Source organism: Sparus aurata, chromosome 5, assembly GCF_900880675.1.
Source record: "Sparus aurata chromosome 5, fSpaAur1.1, whole genome shotgun sequence".
In the NCBI taxonomy this organism is placed as follows: domain Eukaryota; kingdom Metazoa; phylum Chordata; class Actinopteri; order Spariformes; family Sparidae; genus Sparus; species Sparus aurata.
This window is the reverse complement of record NC_044191.1, coordinates 6,171,323-6,191,744: the sequence shown is the minus strand read 5'-3', so window position 1 is coordinate 6,191,744 and position 20,422 is coordinate 6,171,323. Positions and strand designations below refer to the sequence as shown.

The 20,422-nt window shown below is 38.1% G+C and overlaps 1 protein-coding gene across 1 annotated transcript; it reads right to left on the bottom strand.

Moving 5' to 3' along the window:
• Positions 1 to 7,815: 7,815 nt before the first annotated feature.
• On the bottom strand, positions 7,816 to 17,134 carry lgi3 (leucine-rich repeat LGI family, member 3). The gene is made up of 9 exons (XM_030415674.1): positions 16,477 to 17,134; positions 14,213 to 14,284; positions 13,539 to 13,610; positions 11,969 to 12,040; positions 11,746 to 11,817; positions 11,114 to 11,283; positions 10,486 to 10,650; positions 10,308 to 10,398; positions 7,816 to 9,473 (listed from the first exon to the last, which is right to left on the bottom strand). The coding sequence occupies exons 1-9, from the start codon at positions 16,677 to 16,679 to the stop codon at positions 8,744 to 8,746; spliced, it is 1,647 nt and encodes a 548-aa protein (XP_030271534.1). The 5' UTR covers positions 16,680 to 17,134; the 3' UTR covers positions 7,816 to 8,743.
• Positions 17,135 to 20,422: the final 3,288 nt, after the last annotated feature.

The window sequence follows — 20,422 nt, the reverse complement described above, 5'->3', positions numbered from 1 at the left end:
TGCACTGGTCTGTTGGTCTTGAAAAAAAAAACCCAAACAATGTTTTGTTGCTTAAGCTTCTGTATTCAGTCATTATTCAATGGTATACTAAAATCCATGTGAAAAAAATTGCTTCTCACTGTTCTCAGGTCAAATATTTGTATGCGATTAAAATGCGATTAATTTCGATTAATTAATTACAAAGCCTCTGATTAATTCGATTAATTTTTTTAATCGAGTCCCGGCCCTAATATATATATATATATATATATATATATATATATATATATATATATATATAATGTATATATATATGTGTGTATATATATATAAAACCTTTTTTGAGCATCTAAATTTAATTTAGGGCTATATAACCAGCATTATCACTGATAATGGGGCTTGTTAAAACCTAAACAGACCTCTTCTTGTTCAGAGATTAGTCACTCATCAGACATAATTAGGTACACAGGTGTTATTTACCCATTTTAATGAAATATATACCCTTCTAAAGACCTTCAGGATTAGAATGGGTGAGGGGTCAAGTGTAAATAGCCAGTTCGCGGGGCAAAGGCTATTTTCACCCGCTGTAAATAGACACTCCGTTGTTTAAAACACATTATAACATTTAAGTTAACACAAGATACGCATTTTTTTGTAACATAGATCGGCCAAGACCGTAATTTTAACCGTTTTCAAATGTATATGTGCAATAACTTTGGTGAATAAAAAAATGCAATACTGCCCTTATATGACTTTTCCTAAAAGTGTCTGAATTTGAACTTTTAATAGTTTTTATATAAATTACACAAAAGACAAAGAAAATGTGATATGTTATACCTATTCCGGCCATAAGCGGTCATGTTGACCGCACATCATTTCGCAGATATGATGTGACTCCGACTGTGTACCAGGGAAAGCTGAGGAGAATGTCTGCATCCTGAGCACCTGCACACAGGTGTGGGCACCTTTAGTGGGGCAAAGGCAAAACGAGTGTCTGTGATGTACTACAACAACACCAAGTACGGTGTGGACGTCCAAAGGCGGAGGAAGATGGCCAGTGGCGGTCTTCTATAACATCCTCGACCTGGCTGGGATCAGTGCCCGCATCTTATTCAAGGAGCACCAGCAGCAGGAGAGCCCGGAGGAAAGTCCTGCAGCAGCTGTCAGAGGAGCTGAGGGCAGAATACATGGAGGGGAAAGGGGCCGCGGCAGTCGGCACAAGCTGGGCAGCAGCGGAAGCAACCACCGCAGCAGCAGCAGACACGGACATGGAGGCAGTGCCGGTCCGAAAGAGCTGCAAACAGAACCAAACGTCGGACACTTGAAATGCTACAAGCCCGTTTGTGGTAACTGTGAGGAGAGCGGAGGTAATCTGCGACCATTGATCAAAACGGCTCTTTTTTTTTGTATTAGATCAGCTCGTTTCCAGCTTTTTCGATTATTATTATTTTTCAATATATGTTATTAAGTATTAAAATAAATTGTTTCATAATTAAAGAAGTTACTTTTAATTTAGATTTTCTTGTTCTGAGATTTCTCTATTAAAATCATGTGTAAAATGCAATAATTAGGGTTTACCATGTGCGATGATGATAGTGATGGGATTCCAGCCATCCTAGTGTTTCTTTCTAGAACCACACACATAATTTATGTCTGCCTGGAAATAGTCATGCAGAAAATAAGGGACATGAATGTTTTCAACTGTGCATTACAGATGCTCCACAATGATCGCACCAACAAGTAACCTGGATTGTTCCTGAGTAGCCTATTATACACTTAATATAGAATAGAATAGAATAGAATAAAATTACTTTATTGATCGCAGACTGGGAAATTATTTGTCCCAGCAGCAATGGGTCCGCAAAAAAACAAACAAAAAAACACTCTGTATAACATAAGCAAGATATACAAAATGTAGGCTATATATACAGTGCAAATAAATAAAAAAAAAAATGTAAATGATATAATATAATATCAACCAGAATTAATTTTATGGCTTCTTTTCTGACTGTTTTTATTCTGATTTAGCAATGTGACAGACTTAAAATGGCTTACTGACCATATGAAAAGGCTGGGACTGTATGGGGTGCCGAATGTAAAAATTCAATCACACTTTTGTGGCTGATATATTTAGAATATTTAGCTCACTTTTCTCACATTTAGCTCATTTTCCTGACATTTGAGGTACAAATTAAATGGTAAATCTAAATGGTAAATCTAAATGTTAAATCTGAATCTAAATGCTAAATCTAAATCTAAATGTTAAATCTAAATGCTAAATCTAAATCTAAAAGTTAAATCTAAATGTTAAATCTAAATGCTAAATCTAAATCTAAATGTTAAATCTAAATCTAAATGTTAAATGTTAATTCTAAATGTTAAATCTAAATCTAAATGCTAAATCTAAATCTAAATGTTAAATCTAAATCTAAATGTTAAATGCTAAATCTAAATGTTTAGAAAATATGCAAATAGCCCACGCCCAGTGTTGGCAGATTGGGCTACTTTTGTTGACGCCAGGCGGGAAAAAAATACATTGGGCGGGTGAATAAAATTTGGGCTGCTTTTGTCCACATTTGGCGGGTTTTTAATATTGTGAAAACAGCACTCTGAACTGCGGGAGCCCATCACGAGCGCCGGAGGAGCAAGTTAAATAGAACAGAAAAGCACCAACCCCACCCCCCAGCTAACGGCGAGGAGCATCTCTCTCTCTCTCTCTCTCTCTCTCCTCCTCCCCCCCCCCCCAACAGCGAGAAACTGCTTCCCACTGCTTAAAAGTTGAACTTTTCGCTGTATTCTGGGGGAAGCTATTGTTAACTAACCGACCTAGCAAGCTAACATTTGCCAGTGTGACTTGGGTGCCAGCTAAGGTTTTGTGATTCACTGAAAGTTACTTTCGACTGTTATTCAGAGTTACCCATACCTTAGTGATTACAGGTAAGAAAGCTGACTGTGCCTCATGAAGCATAAGCTGTGGTAGCTAAATAATGTTATTTAGCTAACTTTCCCAGATTGCTAACGTTAGCGCTATTGCTTGTTACATTAACCGAAGGACCAGGAATTTTGCCGCCATGAAGGACATTTAATTAAAAAAAAAATACTTAAAACTCTTCTCCAAGGCATTACCAATATGAGCTGAAAGCTGTTTTTAAAGCAATCAAAGAATCTATGCTTTCCAAGGATGTGTCCTGTTTGTATGTTTGTGGTGTACACCGGACTCTGTGGTCATTAAACACTTTAACATGGATTTTTAACAGGTTCACATGTTGGCTCTTGTTTCAGGTCTCCACACCCCAGGTTAACCCTCAGGCCCCTACAGCTGTGTCCTCAGGCACTGCCACCTTTGCTAACACTATGACATCACTGAGATCAGTAAGTCAAGTTGTGATATAGCATTACAACCTTTTGTTACCTAAGTTAACTGAGAAACATTAGTTCATGACAGAAAACGCATCCAGGGATTCAGGGGTTCCAGGCCCCTTGGCTTATAGAGAGTATCTCCTAATTGGAGCGGGCAGGCCATGTTCGGTCCTTCTTCTCTTTGCCTCCTCATCCACAGCACGTCGGTCTGTCAGAGGTGTGGGCGGGTCTGTGTACGCTGACAGGCGTGGGCTATTTGCATATTTTCTAAACATTTAGGTTTAGCATTTAACATTTAGATTTAGATTTAACATTTAACATTTAGATTTAGATTTAACATTTAGATTTAGATTTAGCATTTAGATTCAGATTTAACATTTAGATTTAACTTTTAACATTTAGATTTAGATTTAGCATTTAGATTAAGCATTTAGATTTAGATTTAGATTTAACATTTAGATTTAGATTTAGAATTTAGATTAAGCATTTAGATTTAGATTTAGATTTAGCATTTAACATTTAGATTTAGATTTAGCATTTCGATTTAGATTTAACATTTAGATTTAGCATTTAGATTTACCATTTAATTTGTACCTCAAATGTCAGGAAAATGAGCTAAATGTGAGAAAAGTGAGCTAAATGTGAGAAAAGTGAGCTAAATATTCTAAATATATCAGCCACAAAAGTGTGATTGAATTTTTACATTCGGCACCCCATAGGACTGATGTGATTCCACTGCAAACGGCTCAAGACTCCACGGCAGGAAACAAATCACAGACAGTTTAATATTTTAAATGAATGAACATTATAAATGTGTATTATTTTCTTTTGACCATAGCACCGACGTTAAATCTGGACATTCTTATCAACCTATATTTTACCATTTAATCAGAACTAAGAGTAAGGTATGGTATGCCCCCTGCTGGTCATATATTAAATTCAAATGCTCAAAGAATAAAGTTCCATGTTTTCCAAATGCAGATATTCATTGAGTACCATTGCAGTTCCTATCTCCATAAAAAAAAAGTTAATGTTTTTATTGATATTAAATTAACGTTTTATGAATGGTGTTGAAGCTAGAATGCCCACTATAGTGGACAGAGCCGTTTCTTGCTATAAGCGGACTATGCGGGTACATAGGGCCCCCGCGCCACTAGGGGGCCCCCTCAAGTTGCAAGGTCAGCTGCAATACCTGAGGAATGACCCGAAGGAAAAGATGTGAAAAGGACCTGACACCTGGCCCGCTGATTGGTCAGATCTGGTGTCTACCACGCCGCGTTGCTATGACGACCAGTACTGCTAGGAGGGGGCGGGGAATTGCGCTGAGCCGTAAGTTCAGGTCATTCACGGCCTGGCGTCCAAACTAGCGTATTCATCTGGCGCAGAAAAAAGAAGAAACTAGATGAAGAAAAACGCTCGTTGGATAAAGGTAAGGGTTTTTTTTTTCATTATGTGGGTTGAAGGGGCTAGCTAAAATGCTGAATTTTTTAGCTAGCTTAAGTGTTAGCTTTAGGAGATGGCTAAAATAAAATGTATCTCACATGTGAATGCCATAACACTGATTGACTGAAGTGAAACCCGTTTTGGTGAATCACAGCAGGTCCAGTTCGTTGGCATTATATTTGTGAGGGAGGGTGTGTGCGTTAGGCAGATATCTGTCATGTCTGCTGTATCCTCATCCAGTGGAGCTGCTGGTCCGTCATAGACCTCCTCTGCTCTTCAATGTTTGTCACATAACATCACTTTAGGATTGTTTTTATGATTAATTTATCAATTCTAGTGTTTCCTCAGTTTGTAGGTCTCTAATGTGAAGTGTGCTAAACAACCCTAATGCATATGAGGCCTACTGTCGATTATTATGGACTATTGTGGCAGTAAATTATTGCTCTGAGTGGATTATTGTTAACTCTACTTAGCTAGTTGCGTCTTTCTTTTCCACATTTATGAGAATATTTATTGTGACAATATAATTTGAACACATTTGCCTACAGTTTAGTTATGTTTTTGATGTATTACTTTGTTTTATTCAAAAGAATCATAATAACACAAATTATAAGTTAATTTAAATTAAACTATACTATATAGGACCGTTTGTTCTGCCCATAGAATATATGTTAATGTTAAGACCAAATTATCAGTTAAGCAAGTAGTTCACTTTGTAATACTCTGTGAAATATAAACTAAGATATTCCTTCAATATCACATAAAGCTCATCAGTCATTTATCTTTGTTTTATAACTCTTTGAAACTGCTTAAAAGTGACAACTTTGAAATTGGGTGCATGCTTTAAAGGGACACTGTGCTGTATATTGCAAGGTTTAAAATAAAAACAGATTATGAATTTCTCAATTAGTGTAACATAACTCAATTATATAGTATGAATATTTGCTTAGGATCTGTTTTGCTTGGTAACCTGAGGAGTTTCGCCTTTGCAGGAGCAATTCTGAAATATTTTGGAGCCACAGAACAGGAAGCAGCACTGCCGCCTTCAGCACCAGAGATTGGCAAGCAGCTCTCATGCTGGCAAGGAAGCAGAAATTTTGAGGTGGGGCTTAGGGTAGATCTGCTTACAACACAAGACTCAGATGATACTGATAATCATCACAAAGTGGTGTGATTGTGTTATATAGTTCTGTATGGTTCCTTTAAAGTATTGTTTTTATTGTTGGTTTGTTTTCATTGTTGCATTTTTATTGTATGCTGGTTTATTGTGTTGGTCCTTAAGGGCTTGTGTTACATTTGAAAGGTTCCTTACTACCTCAACAGTATTATTCTTGTTAGTTTTTTTTTTTTATTGTTTGCATATTGATATGGATGCTGGCTCATTGTGATTTTCTTTTCTAAGTAATAGCCTATTTTATTTTCTCTACAACTTTAACTTTAGTTTTGGGTGTATGTATGTCATATGTTTAATGTAAACTTAAAATAAAATAAAATTGAGGAACACTCCATCAGTTTCATTTATTGACCTTTCAAGGATCCCTATTGTTTACCTTGTATTATCATTTTCTATCAGTTCAACTTACTAGTGTGGGTCAACTTGGGATGTTTGATTTTAATTTGAGAGAGGCTTTCACGACTCTAGCCTGTTTTTTCCTTTTAAAATGTAATAGATTGTTGCATCTTTATGGATCATCCAAAAGGTTTAGGAATCTATACATCGTAGTTTGACAAAATAGGGGCCCCCAAACAGCATCTTGCATAGGGCCCCCAAAAAGACAGAAACGGCCCTGCCGGCAAGCCTTTCAAGGTCTGTGCAAGTGAATAAAAAATCAAAAGACATGGCAACGGCGAGCCAAAACAGATCCTCTACCACCCAAATTGCATTAACGGTGTACAGTAGCGCCTCCGTTGTCTTCATCTCCCAGCCGCAGCTGGACAACCTGGTTTTGCAGAATATTGTGGGAGATCTGCAGTTTCAGTGTTAAAACTGATAAAATAATAGCTGTCTGTGGTTCTATAGGGGCTGTGGCAATAATTTTGAAAAATAATAGCTCGCATAAACATATTGAAAAAACAAACAAACTATGAACTAGTTCATTTTTGGAACTGTGAACTTAGTTCAAATTTTGAATTTTGAACTATGAACTGAACTAGTTCATTTTAAAGTTTGTGAACTTAACTTTGAAGTAGTTCATGTAGAAAGTGAACTTTCCCAACATTGCATACATACATACATACATACACATGTGTGTGTGGCAGAACCTCCAACCTATTGATGGCTCAGATTTCCGAACCGGAAATGATCGAGCGCACACTCAAGGCGGCGGAAGTAGAACTCCTTAGTTACGTGCACATAGCCTATTGTGCTACGAATTACACACATGATTTTTGTGAATTTAAAAGATAATTTGGGAATTTAAAAACAAAGTCACAGACCATTAAGTTTTGTGTCTGACTACTCAATGAAATGCATCTGGCTTAATAGAAAAAATAAGAAATTGTGAAAATCTTAACAAATCTGGTCATATTTAGCTTTAGATTTAGCTAATGTAAGGGACCAGCTCTACAGTGTGAACATTATATATATATATATATATATATATATATATATCTATATATATATATATATATATATATATATATATATATATATATATATATATATATATATATATATATATATATATATATATACATATATATATATATATATACATATATATATATATATATACATATATACATATATATATATATATATATATATACATATATACATATATATAAAATGTATATATAATTTATTTAATTTCAACAAAGTCCATGGACTTTGGTGAAATTAAACTGTAACTTGAATTAAAGATTATGATTTCCCATTGCCAAAATTAATGTAACTTTATTTAGCTAATTTTCCAACTAGCATGTCAAGGTTGGTACCGATGGATACCATAAAGATGTTCTTTCATAGGATGGTGCCTGCTCTGCCTCTTATTAGCTTGCCCTGAAATCCTTACTGATAAGAGGACACAAGACTTTCGGGGACCATAAGCTTTAATTATACCCCCTTCCATTTGCAAATATACACAGTAACAATTAAATACAGTTTGTGACTGCACATTAAAAACAAACAAGAGAATTACACCTCTTTTTCTTAAAGTATATACTCTAATCTTGTTATAGCTAGCTCAAATCCCCAAATAATATATAACTTGCCCCATAATGCCTAATTTTGCCCAGGCAATGCCAAATATTTTCTAATTTCACATGTTTTGAGGTTGGATAACAAAATCAAAGAATATGTTTTTAAATTACTGAGAAAATTAGTTAAGATTTTTTGTTAATTTGGGGCCCCTCAATTAGTTTTGCCAATGCCTTAGATCAGCTTTGATCCCATGGTTTTTTTTTTGCAGAGTGAATGTTGAATCCAAAACAAATTCAAGGGTATCTCATATAAAGATAAAAATAAACATGGATTAAAAAGTATATGCAATGGTGAGTATTTCTTCGTTTCCATAGCTATATCATTTGTCCTGTGTCATGCAAAATTCTCCACAGATAAGGTACACCCTGTAACTTACAAAACTTTCATAGTTTTACAGTCACACTCTGATCTAGTGAGTAATTTTGATGCACATGCACATCATCTTCACGCTAGTAAAGTATAGTACACAATATAATACTGTCAAAAAAATTATTGGCCTACATATATGGTTGGCAGAACAGAAGCAGTGATGCAGCATAGACATGACACTAATGTTGGCATGTTACTGGAAGTTATCCCATCGTTTCATTCTAGTGCATAAAAATAGATTAATCTTTTAATTAGTTGCCTTCAAACGTCGGGTGAAACAGCAGACCATTAGTTAAATGGCTTAAACATTTTGCAGTCTTTCATTTATTTGGCACATTTTGATAAATGCTCAGAAAGAGCTCCTTTCCTTCTGTTCTTACTGTAACATGTCTACTTGGCACTGAGATCCACCACCAGGTGCTGGTAGGCCAGCGTGTTGCCTTTGAAGCTGGCAGCCAGGAGAATGTCCTTGCTGTCAACAGATACTAAGCTGAACGCTCGCGGAGCTCTCATGTTGAGCTCCTGGAAGGGCTGAAAGCGCTGAGTGAGGTCATCCCACAGGTATACTCTGGAGAAGGAGAAATCACTTCCAAGCATGAGGTACTGGCGCAGGCCCACTGTGAAAGGATACACTGCCATCGAGCCACGAGAGGGAAGAGTCTGGATCTCTACAAAACGCTGCCCTTCCCAGCGAAGGATCTTGGAGTCACCAATGAATCGTGTGAGACAGAGGTAGAGAACTTTCCTCACCCAAAAGTGCTTTACCATCTGCACATCTGCCAGCTCTGTGATCAGGGAGAAGAAAGCAAACTGTTTCTGGCTACGGTTCCATTGATAAACCACCGGCGGCTGAGAGGCGCTGGACAGGATGAGGTGAGGTTTTCCACCGACATCAAGGAACTCAACATGGGTGTCCCGGTGCCAGGGATGGAGGGACTGGTGGGAGTAAAAACCGTTACTGTTCCAGCGATAAATGCTGGTGGAGCCTGCCTTGGAGCTGTCTGCAACTACAAAGTACCACTCTCCATCCAGCTGGAAGGTGTCCACGAAGTTGGGCTTCTTCACGCGAGTGGTGTCGATATCTTGGATCTTTACAAAGCGTTGCGGGTCCTCTTCCCACCTGTGACAACAAAGATTTTCTCATAATCTGCATTTTCACCAAAGATATTTCAGTATAGATCACTTGAACCCATACATTATCTGTGGCAACTGCTGAGAGCGCAAGTTCTGTTTCGTTCAGTGTAGTGATTGTAAAGCCCACTGAGGCAATTTGATTTTGATTATTTGGAATTCATTTGATGTGCCATCATGACGGAACTGGACTACCTTTGCAACCTGATTGGGCTGCAGGTACCGCCTCATGCTACCAGGAGTGAGAATACATTAGTCAGGAAGGATACGGAGAGAGAAATTTTTCTGTGGCCACCACATGCAAAATCATTCCCTTCTTGCACCTATCGTCACTTTCATTTGCACCAAAGCAGCTGAACTTGATTGATCCAGTAACACGTTTACTGTATGCATGTTAGAGCGGTGTTGATCTTTTCATTTCACTCTCCACAAGAAGGATAATAAGCGATTATTTCCTGTGTCTCATGGCTGATGCCAATAATATAAATGATATTTTCACATAATTTCCTTTTTTGTAATAATAATAATTCATAACCATTAGTTTATAAACACCCGCAGTGAGAAAGGATACAATGGTTTAAGGAAATGGATGATTTAAAAGTAGTAGACTTTTTCCCTTCCTTTTGAACCCTTGCAGAGCATAAAATTACAAACATGCATTACAATCAAATAAATGACCATAATAGTAACTAAAAATGTCAGAAAATTATAGTGGAGAAAGAATTACAGTATTACGCTCTGAAAGTGGCATGAGATCCAAATACTCAAGTAAAGTACAAGTACTAAAATTCAAGCTGTTTGAATTTTAAATCACAAGCCTTACTTGTAGATATGAGATCCACCAAAAAGCTGAGCCACCACCATGTACAGACTGTTGCTGATGACCACTGGTTTGCAGTACACAGCAGAGCGAGCTGCGAGAGATAAACAGAAAAGATATTAGGGTCCATTTAAACACAGAAATATATGACATATTTATTCTTTCATAGGTTCAAACTCACAGGATATGTTATGAAACTTCCTGAAGACCATCTCCACATGATCCCACACATACAAGGTGCAGAACCCTGAATCGGGCTGGGCGAAGGTCACAAACTGATCGCCATTAAACTCATATGATTCCACTGACACAGAGTGGAAAGGGAAGGTCTCATACACAGCGAAGTCTATGAGAAGACAACACAGAATGATTAAAAATGAGGGTCTGCCCTGACACCACCTTTTGCAAACTAAATAAAAGAAAACATTTTATTCACAGTAAATATCAAATTCTACTGATAAAATAAACAGATACTAATTTACATAGGCCACTACTTGTCGCTCGAGGGAAAATGTTACCAGACTCCCTTAAAAAAATGCAAAATGTTGTAAGTTGTCAGGTTTGGAAAAACTTTATAAACATTGTGAAATGTTATCTCTAAAAAAAATCTGAATTATGTGGGCAATCTTGTAAATCCAGCAAGTGTTCTACATAAGCTCTTTCTTTTTTTGTGTGAAAACACATTGTGTCTGTTTTTACCACTGATACATGTGTATTTGTATGTAGAGCAGGGATGTGAGATCCAATTAAAACTGGTCACTTGAGATGTATGTCTAGATGCATTGTAATGAAAAGAGCCAAAGTAAAACCTGCGCTAATGCAATTGAAGTCTCGTGGTGCAAGGTCGTGGATTCTGCGTCCTTGAAACTCAAAGGGGCTGGCACAGTAGATAGCAGGAACAGAAGTGTTGGTCTTCTCCATCCAGTCGACCAGCCACTTGATCTTACAGTCACAGCGAAAAGAGTTCCCCCGCAGGTCTCTGAAAAACAGGCAATATGTAGTTTTATATCTTAAATGCTCTAACACAAATCTTTGCGTTGACATAATCTCACGCTGAAACATAGCAGACAAAAGTTACACTGGGCTGATGGTGAGAAACTTGTACTAGTGTCATGTGTCTTATAGTTATTGTATCTTTTCATTTGTGCTTCGTTGTCATCCAAAAATTCTGGAAACAGCTGTGAAAGCTCTGTGTGATCAAATGCTGAACAACATCTTTTTGGCATCTTGTTGCTCACACATTCTGACATGATGCACATGAACACAACGAAAGTGGAAGACATCCACCCAACCCAGGAAAAGATACCATCTCAGGAGCAGTGATACTGCATGCAATAGCACGTACCTCGTAAGGACAGCTGAAGTACGTACAAAAGTAAAAATAAAAAGTATGCTATTTGAAACACAGCTACTGTTTTCATTTCAGTAGAGGCACACTTACAAGTCAGTGAGGATGTCCAGATGTTTGAACAGATCCCTCGGCAGCTGCTGCAGGTTGTTGTTTGAAAGAGATCTGAAACGGTTTAGACAAGGAAATGTATCATTATGTCTGGCTTGAGTCTGTAAATACACTGTTTCTGTGCTCTTTCCAAGTCTTGTATGTGTTTTTAGCTTCAGTCTATTCTACAAAATGTCAAATGGTTTTGGCTCAACAAAATACTTACAGATGAGTCAGGGATTTGAGTCCTCTGAAGGTATACTTGGAGAGAGCCTGGATGTCATTATTCTCAATGAACCTGAGAAGACAGTGAACATCCCATGTTTAAAAACTACTTTTTCACATATGCTGCAGTGCTCCCCAAGACCTGTTAACACATTTTAATGTGTACAATTTAAGGAGTTACCCTCTAAAGTATCAGATGATCAAGTATCAAAACCACAAGTAAATTATAGCTATATTTTCATATTGTATGGGTTCACTGATTTTGTGGCTGGCAGATTATCAAATCTGAAAGTCGTCATATTTGTTTTTAATGCAGCCAAAAATATTCCACTTTGGCTCTGATGCAGCGTGTAATCTGCAAAGTAAATAGTAACTAAAGTTATCAATTAAATGTTGTCGAGTGAAAAAAACATTATTTGCCTACAAAATGTTGTCAAGTGGAAGAAGCAGAACATAAAAATGATCTGAAATGATGCTTAAGTACAGAAAATTTAGTTAAGTTACTTACTAACCATCGCTGTTAACAGCTTAGTGAACTAGTCTGACCTGACAACAAACGAAGACATAACAATACAGATAAATATTCTATTAGTCTTATTTAGTAATTAATAGTTTCTGCTGATGAATACATTCAGTGTATTAACAAAGAAAAGCAATGACTGTTAAGTGTTTGACGCTGTGATAAAAATAAGACAGTGGGTGAAGTGTGTATTGCAGAGGTCTGCATGTCAGCATGATTTGATCCTGTCTTTGTTTTGTCTAATGATAGTCAAGAACGTACAGTGTGTGCAGACTCTCCAAGGCGGCTTCTAATTACAATATGACTTTATTAGCATGCACAGCGGGTAGTGGTGGCAGTCATGGCAGCAATGCAGTGAGGCCTGATGGCTGGGCTGCAGCCAAAGCCACACAGCGAGCAGCCTGAGGCACGGCCATCACACACACTCAAACTCCATCAGCTAACTACTTTCTAGAGCCCATCAATTCACACAACGGCATATTCAGCTTTATTGCACTACAGAGGAACATTCCTTGCCATACTGCAGAGTCCTGGCCTGAAATCTTTCAGTGCTTAAAGGAAGAGTTCACTCTAAAATGAAATGCAGTCATTCTCTCCTCTGCCCATGCTGATGAAAAGTAGGATGAAGTGTCGCAGTCCACAAAACATTTCTGAAGCCTCACAGAAAAACAGCATTGCAGCATTCTCCTAAACAAGTGAAGAAGCTGGAGACTTGTTTTAAAGCATTTCAAAGCTCAAAAACTTGTTGAGTGTATAAGTTGTGTGTTTTCAAATCATTTTGGAATCTCTGGGCTTGGAATACACCAGACCAGCCATAGGCTGCAGCGGCTAAATCTCTGAGTGTTTACTGCTGATGAATCACATTTTCCATTTGTTATTTAAAAAAAATTAAAAGATGATAATTTCTTCTTTTGAATCTTACATGGTCTTGAAATTTTGTCAGAACATAAACAGCAGTGTAGGTCAATTTTATCAATGTGTGACCAAAACTGTGGAGAGTTAAGAGAGCAACCAGAATCAGCTGTAGCTTATATTGAAGTGCGACACTTACAGGTACTGCAGTTGAGATAGACCAGCAAAGGCATCATCAGCAATCATGGTGAATGTGTTGGAGTTCAAGAGCCTGAGAAATGAAACAATCATGATCAGGTCGTATAGATAATGTAGTTCATGTCTAACTGAGGCTGTAGGGCAACATCAAATAACTGACTGAATGTTTCATACCTTCAATAAGAACCATTTCCATTTGTGTGATTACATTTTAAAAATACTAACAGTCTCCTTCACAGTACATAAAGCTAATCTGACATAAATGCATGAATATATTTGGACTTTCCACAAACACACATAGACGCACACACACAAACATGGACATGACTACACACTTATGATTGCATCTGAGCATAAATGGCTCTTTGTTCAGCAGAGCAGAACTGAAGGGACTCAGTGATTGGCAATGACAATGATACAGAGCCACTTTACTCTTATTACTGCTATGTCACCACTGTTTTCAATAACCATTCATTTCTAGGAGCTCAAGTCCTTCCATTGTTACCACGAAACAAAAGATGTCTGCTTGCACTGCGACGTCAGCTGAGTAAAAAAACACACATGTGGCACAAAGAGTTGTGACTGTGCTTCTACATAGTTTGTGAAGAGAGAGAGAGAGAACTGAGATCTGTTTTAAACTAGTGAATGTTGTCTGCTGCAGGTCCAGAGACTCACAGGAACTGAAGCAGGTGAAGGTGTGAAAAGGCTCCCTCTGGAATTGTAGTGAAGGCTGCGTTCACCATCGTCCTGTTTAGAGAAACAACAGTTACAATGGTGAGAAAGTGAAGATGACACTGGCAGAGACAGAGTGGAGAATATTGACTATTACCCGACCAATATATCAGTTGATTGATATTATCGGCTGACATTGGCCTATCACAGTTATACTGGTATCATCGTATATATGTTGTCCAATTTGCATGTAAACTATATAAGAATATGCAGCATTAACTTTTTCTTCTAAGGTTGGTAATGCAGAAAAGACATTTATGTTTATTTACAAAATTATATTCCCATTGCAGTTTACTGCAATGCACTGACATCATTTTGGATGATAAAACTTTATTGTTAATCACATTTGAGGAATCATCGCCAAAAATATCTAAGTATCAGCCAATATAATAATAAATTGTTCAATATTACAATTATAATAAACTTCATTTATGTAAAACTTTTCTTAAAAAATTTACAAAGTGTCTGACAAAATAAACCAGAAACGGTTGATATCATGAGAATAAACATGAACATGAATGAGGTAAATACAATAACATGAACAAGATATTGGAAAATATATATATATATATATATATATATATATATATATATATATATATAACTATATATCAATATCAGAAGTCTTTACCTCCTGTTTGCAAAAATCCTGTCTTATTGACTGTGTGCTTTGTGTTTCTTCTGAAGACTTCTTCAGATTCAGAATCAGGTTTATTGCGATTAGGATTTCACATACAAGGAATTTGTTAAAAGCACACGTAGTTTAACACTATTTGATGAAAGGTTCACGGAAAAATTAAAATTCAGTCATTCTCTCTTCAGCCCTGTGCTGATGGAAAGTCAGATAAAGTTTCATAGTCCACAAGAAATTTCTGGAGCTTCACAGCAAAACGACATAAAACATGACATGGATCTCTACAGCATGTCCAGGGTTCTCCAAGTCTCCAGAAGCCTTGAGACCCAAAATGATTGGAAAAGTCTTCATTTACACCCTTTTAAAGCCAAAAACTCCACAGTAGCTGCTAATCTGTGTGTGAAGTGGGTGCACAAGCTGATTGTGCGTCAAGGGTGTAAATAACATTGTTCCAACTCAGTTGGGCTTCTGCTTTAGAGGTGTTCATCTTCTGTTTCATTTGTGAGGATACAATACCTGTTAGAATGTTAAAAAAAAAAAAAAAAAAACACCCGCAAACAAACAAACAAAGAAAACTCTTCCGAGGTAATGAAAGTCTGTGGAAGCCCTGAGATAGCAAAATGCTTTGAACATATGTTATTTACACTCTGGAGTCAAGCTATTTGGGATCTGGAGGCTTCCGAATTCCAGAGCCATTTAATGTCCCCAGCTACTTCAGCTGTTCAGAATGAACAGGATGGAGAATGCTGCAATGCTGTTTAGCTGTGACACTCCAGAAATGAACTAAGAACTTTCACCTGACTTTATCTTCAGCACGAGGGTGAGTAGATCATTTTTCATTTTTGGGTGAACTGTTCATTCTCAGCGACATGCAAGATAGATTCCCAGATAAATATGTTAATGTGACACATTCAGAGAGGGCCATGTCTCTTTTCTCTTGGTCCTCCTTGCAGATGAAATATCAAAGACGGACAAATATTTTCAAAAACTGGGACACACAAGTTTCTTCTCCAGTTCTTCACTGCTTTTTGGTTGTAAAACGAGGGCACCTGCAGCAGCCTGGGCTCTGCATGGAACTCCCTCGACTGTTTGAAGCCGATATTCAATTCACAGGCAATGGGGGTGAATCAGATGAGAGGGAGCACGTCGTAACTCTTTCTCAGCAAAACATAACGTTTCCTTAACGAGTGTAGAGCTTCCATTTCATTATGTGCACTCCATTTATTGAGTGCACCCTCCTGCAGTTAGATGGGGGATCTATTGTTAGTGTTTCTCCCTGAAGCCCGAGAGGACTTTACTGCTGTGCTCCCTCAGTATGCTCAGCAAGTTCCGCAGATGGTACAATAAAGCAAGGTATTATTATTTATTACTCTGTATTATTACTGTGTAATTCTGTCTGGTATACAGTACTTCTGACTGTATCAAGCAAACATACCTAAAATCACTTTAAGTTAATTAAGAGACAAGTAGAAATTCATGCATCATTACATCATGCAGGGTGACATCAGTGATGTAGCTGTCTGTACCAGCCCGAGACCTCATACAGGTTAGAAAAAAAAAATTTTGAACTCACAGAGAGATGATTCCAGGGGGGAAGCTCTTGGGGATCACCTTGGAGTCCACACAGAAGGCACTGTCTTTGGTGCAGGAGCAGGTGGCAGGACATCGGGGGATCTTGGGGGCTCTCCTGGCATTTGATTCCCTCGGCAGGATGAGGCACAGACACAGAAGTGACAGGCATATCAGCCGCGTCCATCTCTGTCCGAACTCCGGCATCCTTGGACAGGAGGAAAGGGAAGCCACTTCTTGAAGTTTATCCTCAAAGGCTTGTGAAAGGTGGCGGTCAGCCTGCTCACAACCCCAGCAGTTCTGATAGTGCTGAGTGCAGCGTTGAGAGAGCCAGCATGAGGTAGAGGGGATGGGTGTGAGAGAAAAAAAGGGAGGGAGGAGGGGGAGCAAGGGGAGTCCTGTGTGTCCTCGGTGGGTGTTGGTGCTCTGCAGCTTCCCTGGATCTGTGCTATCTTTCTCCCTGAGCCGCTGCCAGAGTGCAGACTGCAGGAATGACGAACGAGGCTTGCTTTACTCTCTATACTAGGACCTGTAGGCAGGGATGCTGACAATCAATTATTTAATGTTGCACAAGCAGAAAACCTTAAAACTGTGGCCGGGAGGGGTGAGGAGGTGCTGAAGGAAGATTATACAGCTGTGTTCTGTGGAGCTCTTATCAGGTGTGAAGCTGCTGCAGTCATGAGAGCAGACAAGGAGGCATGAAGGATGCAGGGAGAGATGTGTGTGCGTGCAGTCCTGTGTCTGTGTCTGTGACCGTGGCAGTGTGTGTGGGAGGGTGTTTACACTCTGGCAGTTTCTCAACGGCAACCAGTTATGACACTTTAAGTGACATGAAGGTATATACACACAGCCAAGAAGAAGAAGAGGAAGAGGAGAGATGAACATCACCAGCTGGTAATGAAACCAAATGCTAGATAAAGCCCACAAACACAGAAAGAGATCTGTATCCTGAGAGTTTAAAGATATGACATGTAAAATCTCTGCGTCAAAATGTCCAAACTTAGACCTTTGTTTTAATCTTTTGTCTTGTTGTGTTTTTACACTATCCCACAAGTGTGTCCAACAATGCATAATTTTATTCAAGATGATAGTTCATTTGGTCGCCTGTTGCTATAACTTGAAAATGGAAGATGTCCAACATGCTAAAGGTAATGTGAATGAAACCAAAACAATTGCCTCATTGTGAACATTTCTGCACGAGTCACATCCGATAGATTTTCATCAGAGAAGGTGTTCTTTTGATAGTGTAACACCACAGTGTTTCTGTATGTTTGGATTCACCTCAACTTTCACTGAACTCACACACTCTGGCTCTCTTTAAGTACATTTCCCCTTCAGCTCCGGTCAGCAGTCAACATTAGAAAACATGTTACACATATATTGCACATTGCAAAATCTGTATCTACTGCGACCTCTCACTGTCTCGGTCAAATTTTTGCACTACTGAATAAATCTGGACAGTCTCCACCTACTTTAAAATTGTCCATACTCTATATTTCCTTTATAGTTTTATCATGTCTTTTAAGTATTTTTACTTTAGATTGTTTTTTTGCACCTACAGACCACAGCAAATTCCTTGTACGTGTAAACTTACTTGGCAATAAAAGCAATTCTGATTCTGATTCTGGAGGTCACCTCTGTGGATCACTGCTGCTGTCAGGTTGATGAACAAGAGTGAAGGTAAATCCACTTTTTAATCCCAAAATATATAAAGTGCCTCCAGTATGTACTATGAGCTTTTTATTAAAAATGGTAAGTCTCAAGTCCAATCAGAGATATCCTTAATAACATCATCAGGGTTATCTAGTCAGAAGTTAAAATTCTCTGTTTGAGAATAATTCAGCCTGTTAAATTAACTTCAACAGACTGTGCTTTCTTGCTTTATTTAATTTTACTTACAAACAGCTGAAAAAAAAGATATACAGTACATATGTGTACTGTATATCTTTATAACATGATACTTAAAAACAATTCTACCAGTGACATAATTTGTGCCACCAGAGGGCACTGCTGACCAGAACATTAGGTCAGACCATTGCCAGCGGCTTGGCAGTGTGTGGCTGCTGGCAGGCCTGCAGTCTCAGTGCCAGGCATTACCAGCCTTCCTTAACAACAACTCTGTTGTCACAAGCAAAGAGACCCTGAAACATGCTGTCTTTTCAGGTCACAGCACACTGTTCCCAAAACAGAGATACAGCACAAGGTGTTACAACATCTGATCCAAGGAAAAAGTTATTTGAGCTGATTTTAAAAAGAAAACTTTTCTTTCTTTCTTTCTTTCTTTCTTTCTTTCTTTTTTCTTTCATCCTTGCCCTCTGATATGTGCTAACTGCGAGCAATAAAATGAAATAAAAACATTACCATGAAAGATGAAAAGCTTCTTTTGAAATGTGTTAGATTATTTCCTAGCCTTGAGACAGTGTGGTGTTGATCACTGTGGAGGTTACAGTTTCTGTGTGACCCTCAGACCTGTGAGACACTTTTAGAGTGATTTCTCATGGGGATCAGTTATAAATGAGCGAGGTCTCTGTGTGCCTAATCCAGTGAAGGAATGCCATTTCTTGAGCAGCAGCTATTTTTATGGGGTTTTTTAGTTGTTGCTTTTTTTGTTTTGTGCCTTTCAGTGTTTGCGTGTGTCTTAGCCCTTTTTTGTTCTAAATGTATTTGTGCATTTATGTAAGTTATGCTCAGTGAGAAGCAGTTAATGCCTGAGCTTACTCCTTGCTGAGCTCAACCCGATCCAAACCTCCAGTGGGAACCAGCATAATTATATGGCATAGAGAATGGAGCATGAAACAGCAGCCGGAAACCCTGATGTGCCCTTGTGAGGCCGAGGAATCTGGATGTTGCTCAGATTAGTCTTCTCTCTATAAATGTATGCTAACTAAATCACAGGTTTCAGTCTGAAATACTGTTTTGGAAAAAGTGCAGCGTGACATAAACCAGTCATCACAACCAAGAGTGGATGATTTCATCTTCAGAAGCAATTGTTTTGTATTTTGAATGACTTTGGTAGCAACTTTTAAAGGAGTCGTAGCCTTATGTTTTGAGGGAGATATGCTTATTTACTTTCTAGTGATGGTTAGAAGAGAAGACGGATACCAGTTGCATGCTGGTGCAAGCAGCTGTTTATCTTAGCTTAGCAAAAGAGTGGAGACAAAATATGATATGTGAATGTGTTAATTAAGGAGCTCTGTTGCTGTTAGCTGTGTTATTTTAACCACTGGAAAGTGTCAGACTATGTGTCTACCTGTGTCTCATGTTTAGGAAACTTAAGTGACATCTAACTACGGAAGAATAAGCATATTTCACAAAATAACTAGAAAACTACTACTTTAATTATACATTTTGTTAAAAAATAGGATTACATTTTCTTCGATTATTATTTGAACTGACAAAAAATGACTTTTTTAGCCACTAGGGGGCAGCAACTACAATTTTAAACAATTTGTGAAAGTAACATTGATGTTTTTAATGTTTTTAAACATTTAACCAATGCAGTGCCTGTTCAAAACTTGCTGTTCAGCATAGATTATCTGGGAATGTCAGGGGTGTACAAATCCAGTGTCCAAACCTCCTTAATTGCTCATAGACTCATCAGGGCCACCCTTGAAGATAACCAGCATGTTTGATGTCGATGATTTAAATTTGGTTGATCACATCTTCTAAGCAGGACCACAACAACCAATGAGAACGGCATCCTGGAGCAGCTGATGGTTAGGAGTAACAGTAAACCTTGTAGCCCTTTAGGCTAATTTTGGCTAGCATACTGCTGTTGACAGAAACTTCAGATCTCATGGAAAAGCAGAAAAGCCATGTTTACCACATCTCCACACTCATCCAGACTTGTTTCACCTTCTGATTTTTTTTCTCACTACAACACCTTACTAGAGCAAGTTGTTGCACCATGCTAATCTCCATTTTGTTTACATCTGCTTCCCCATGAGGTC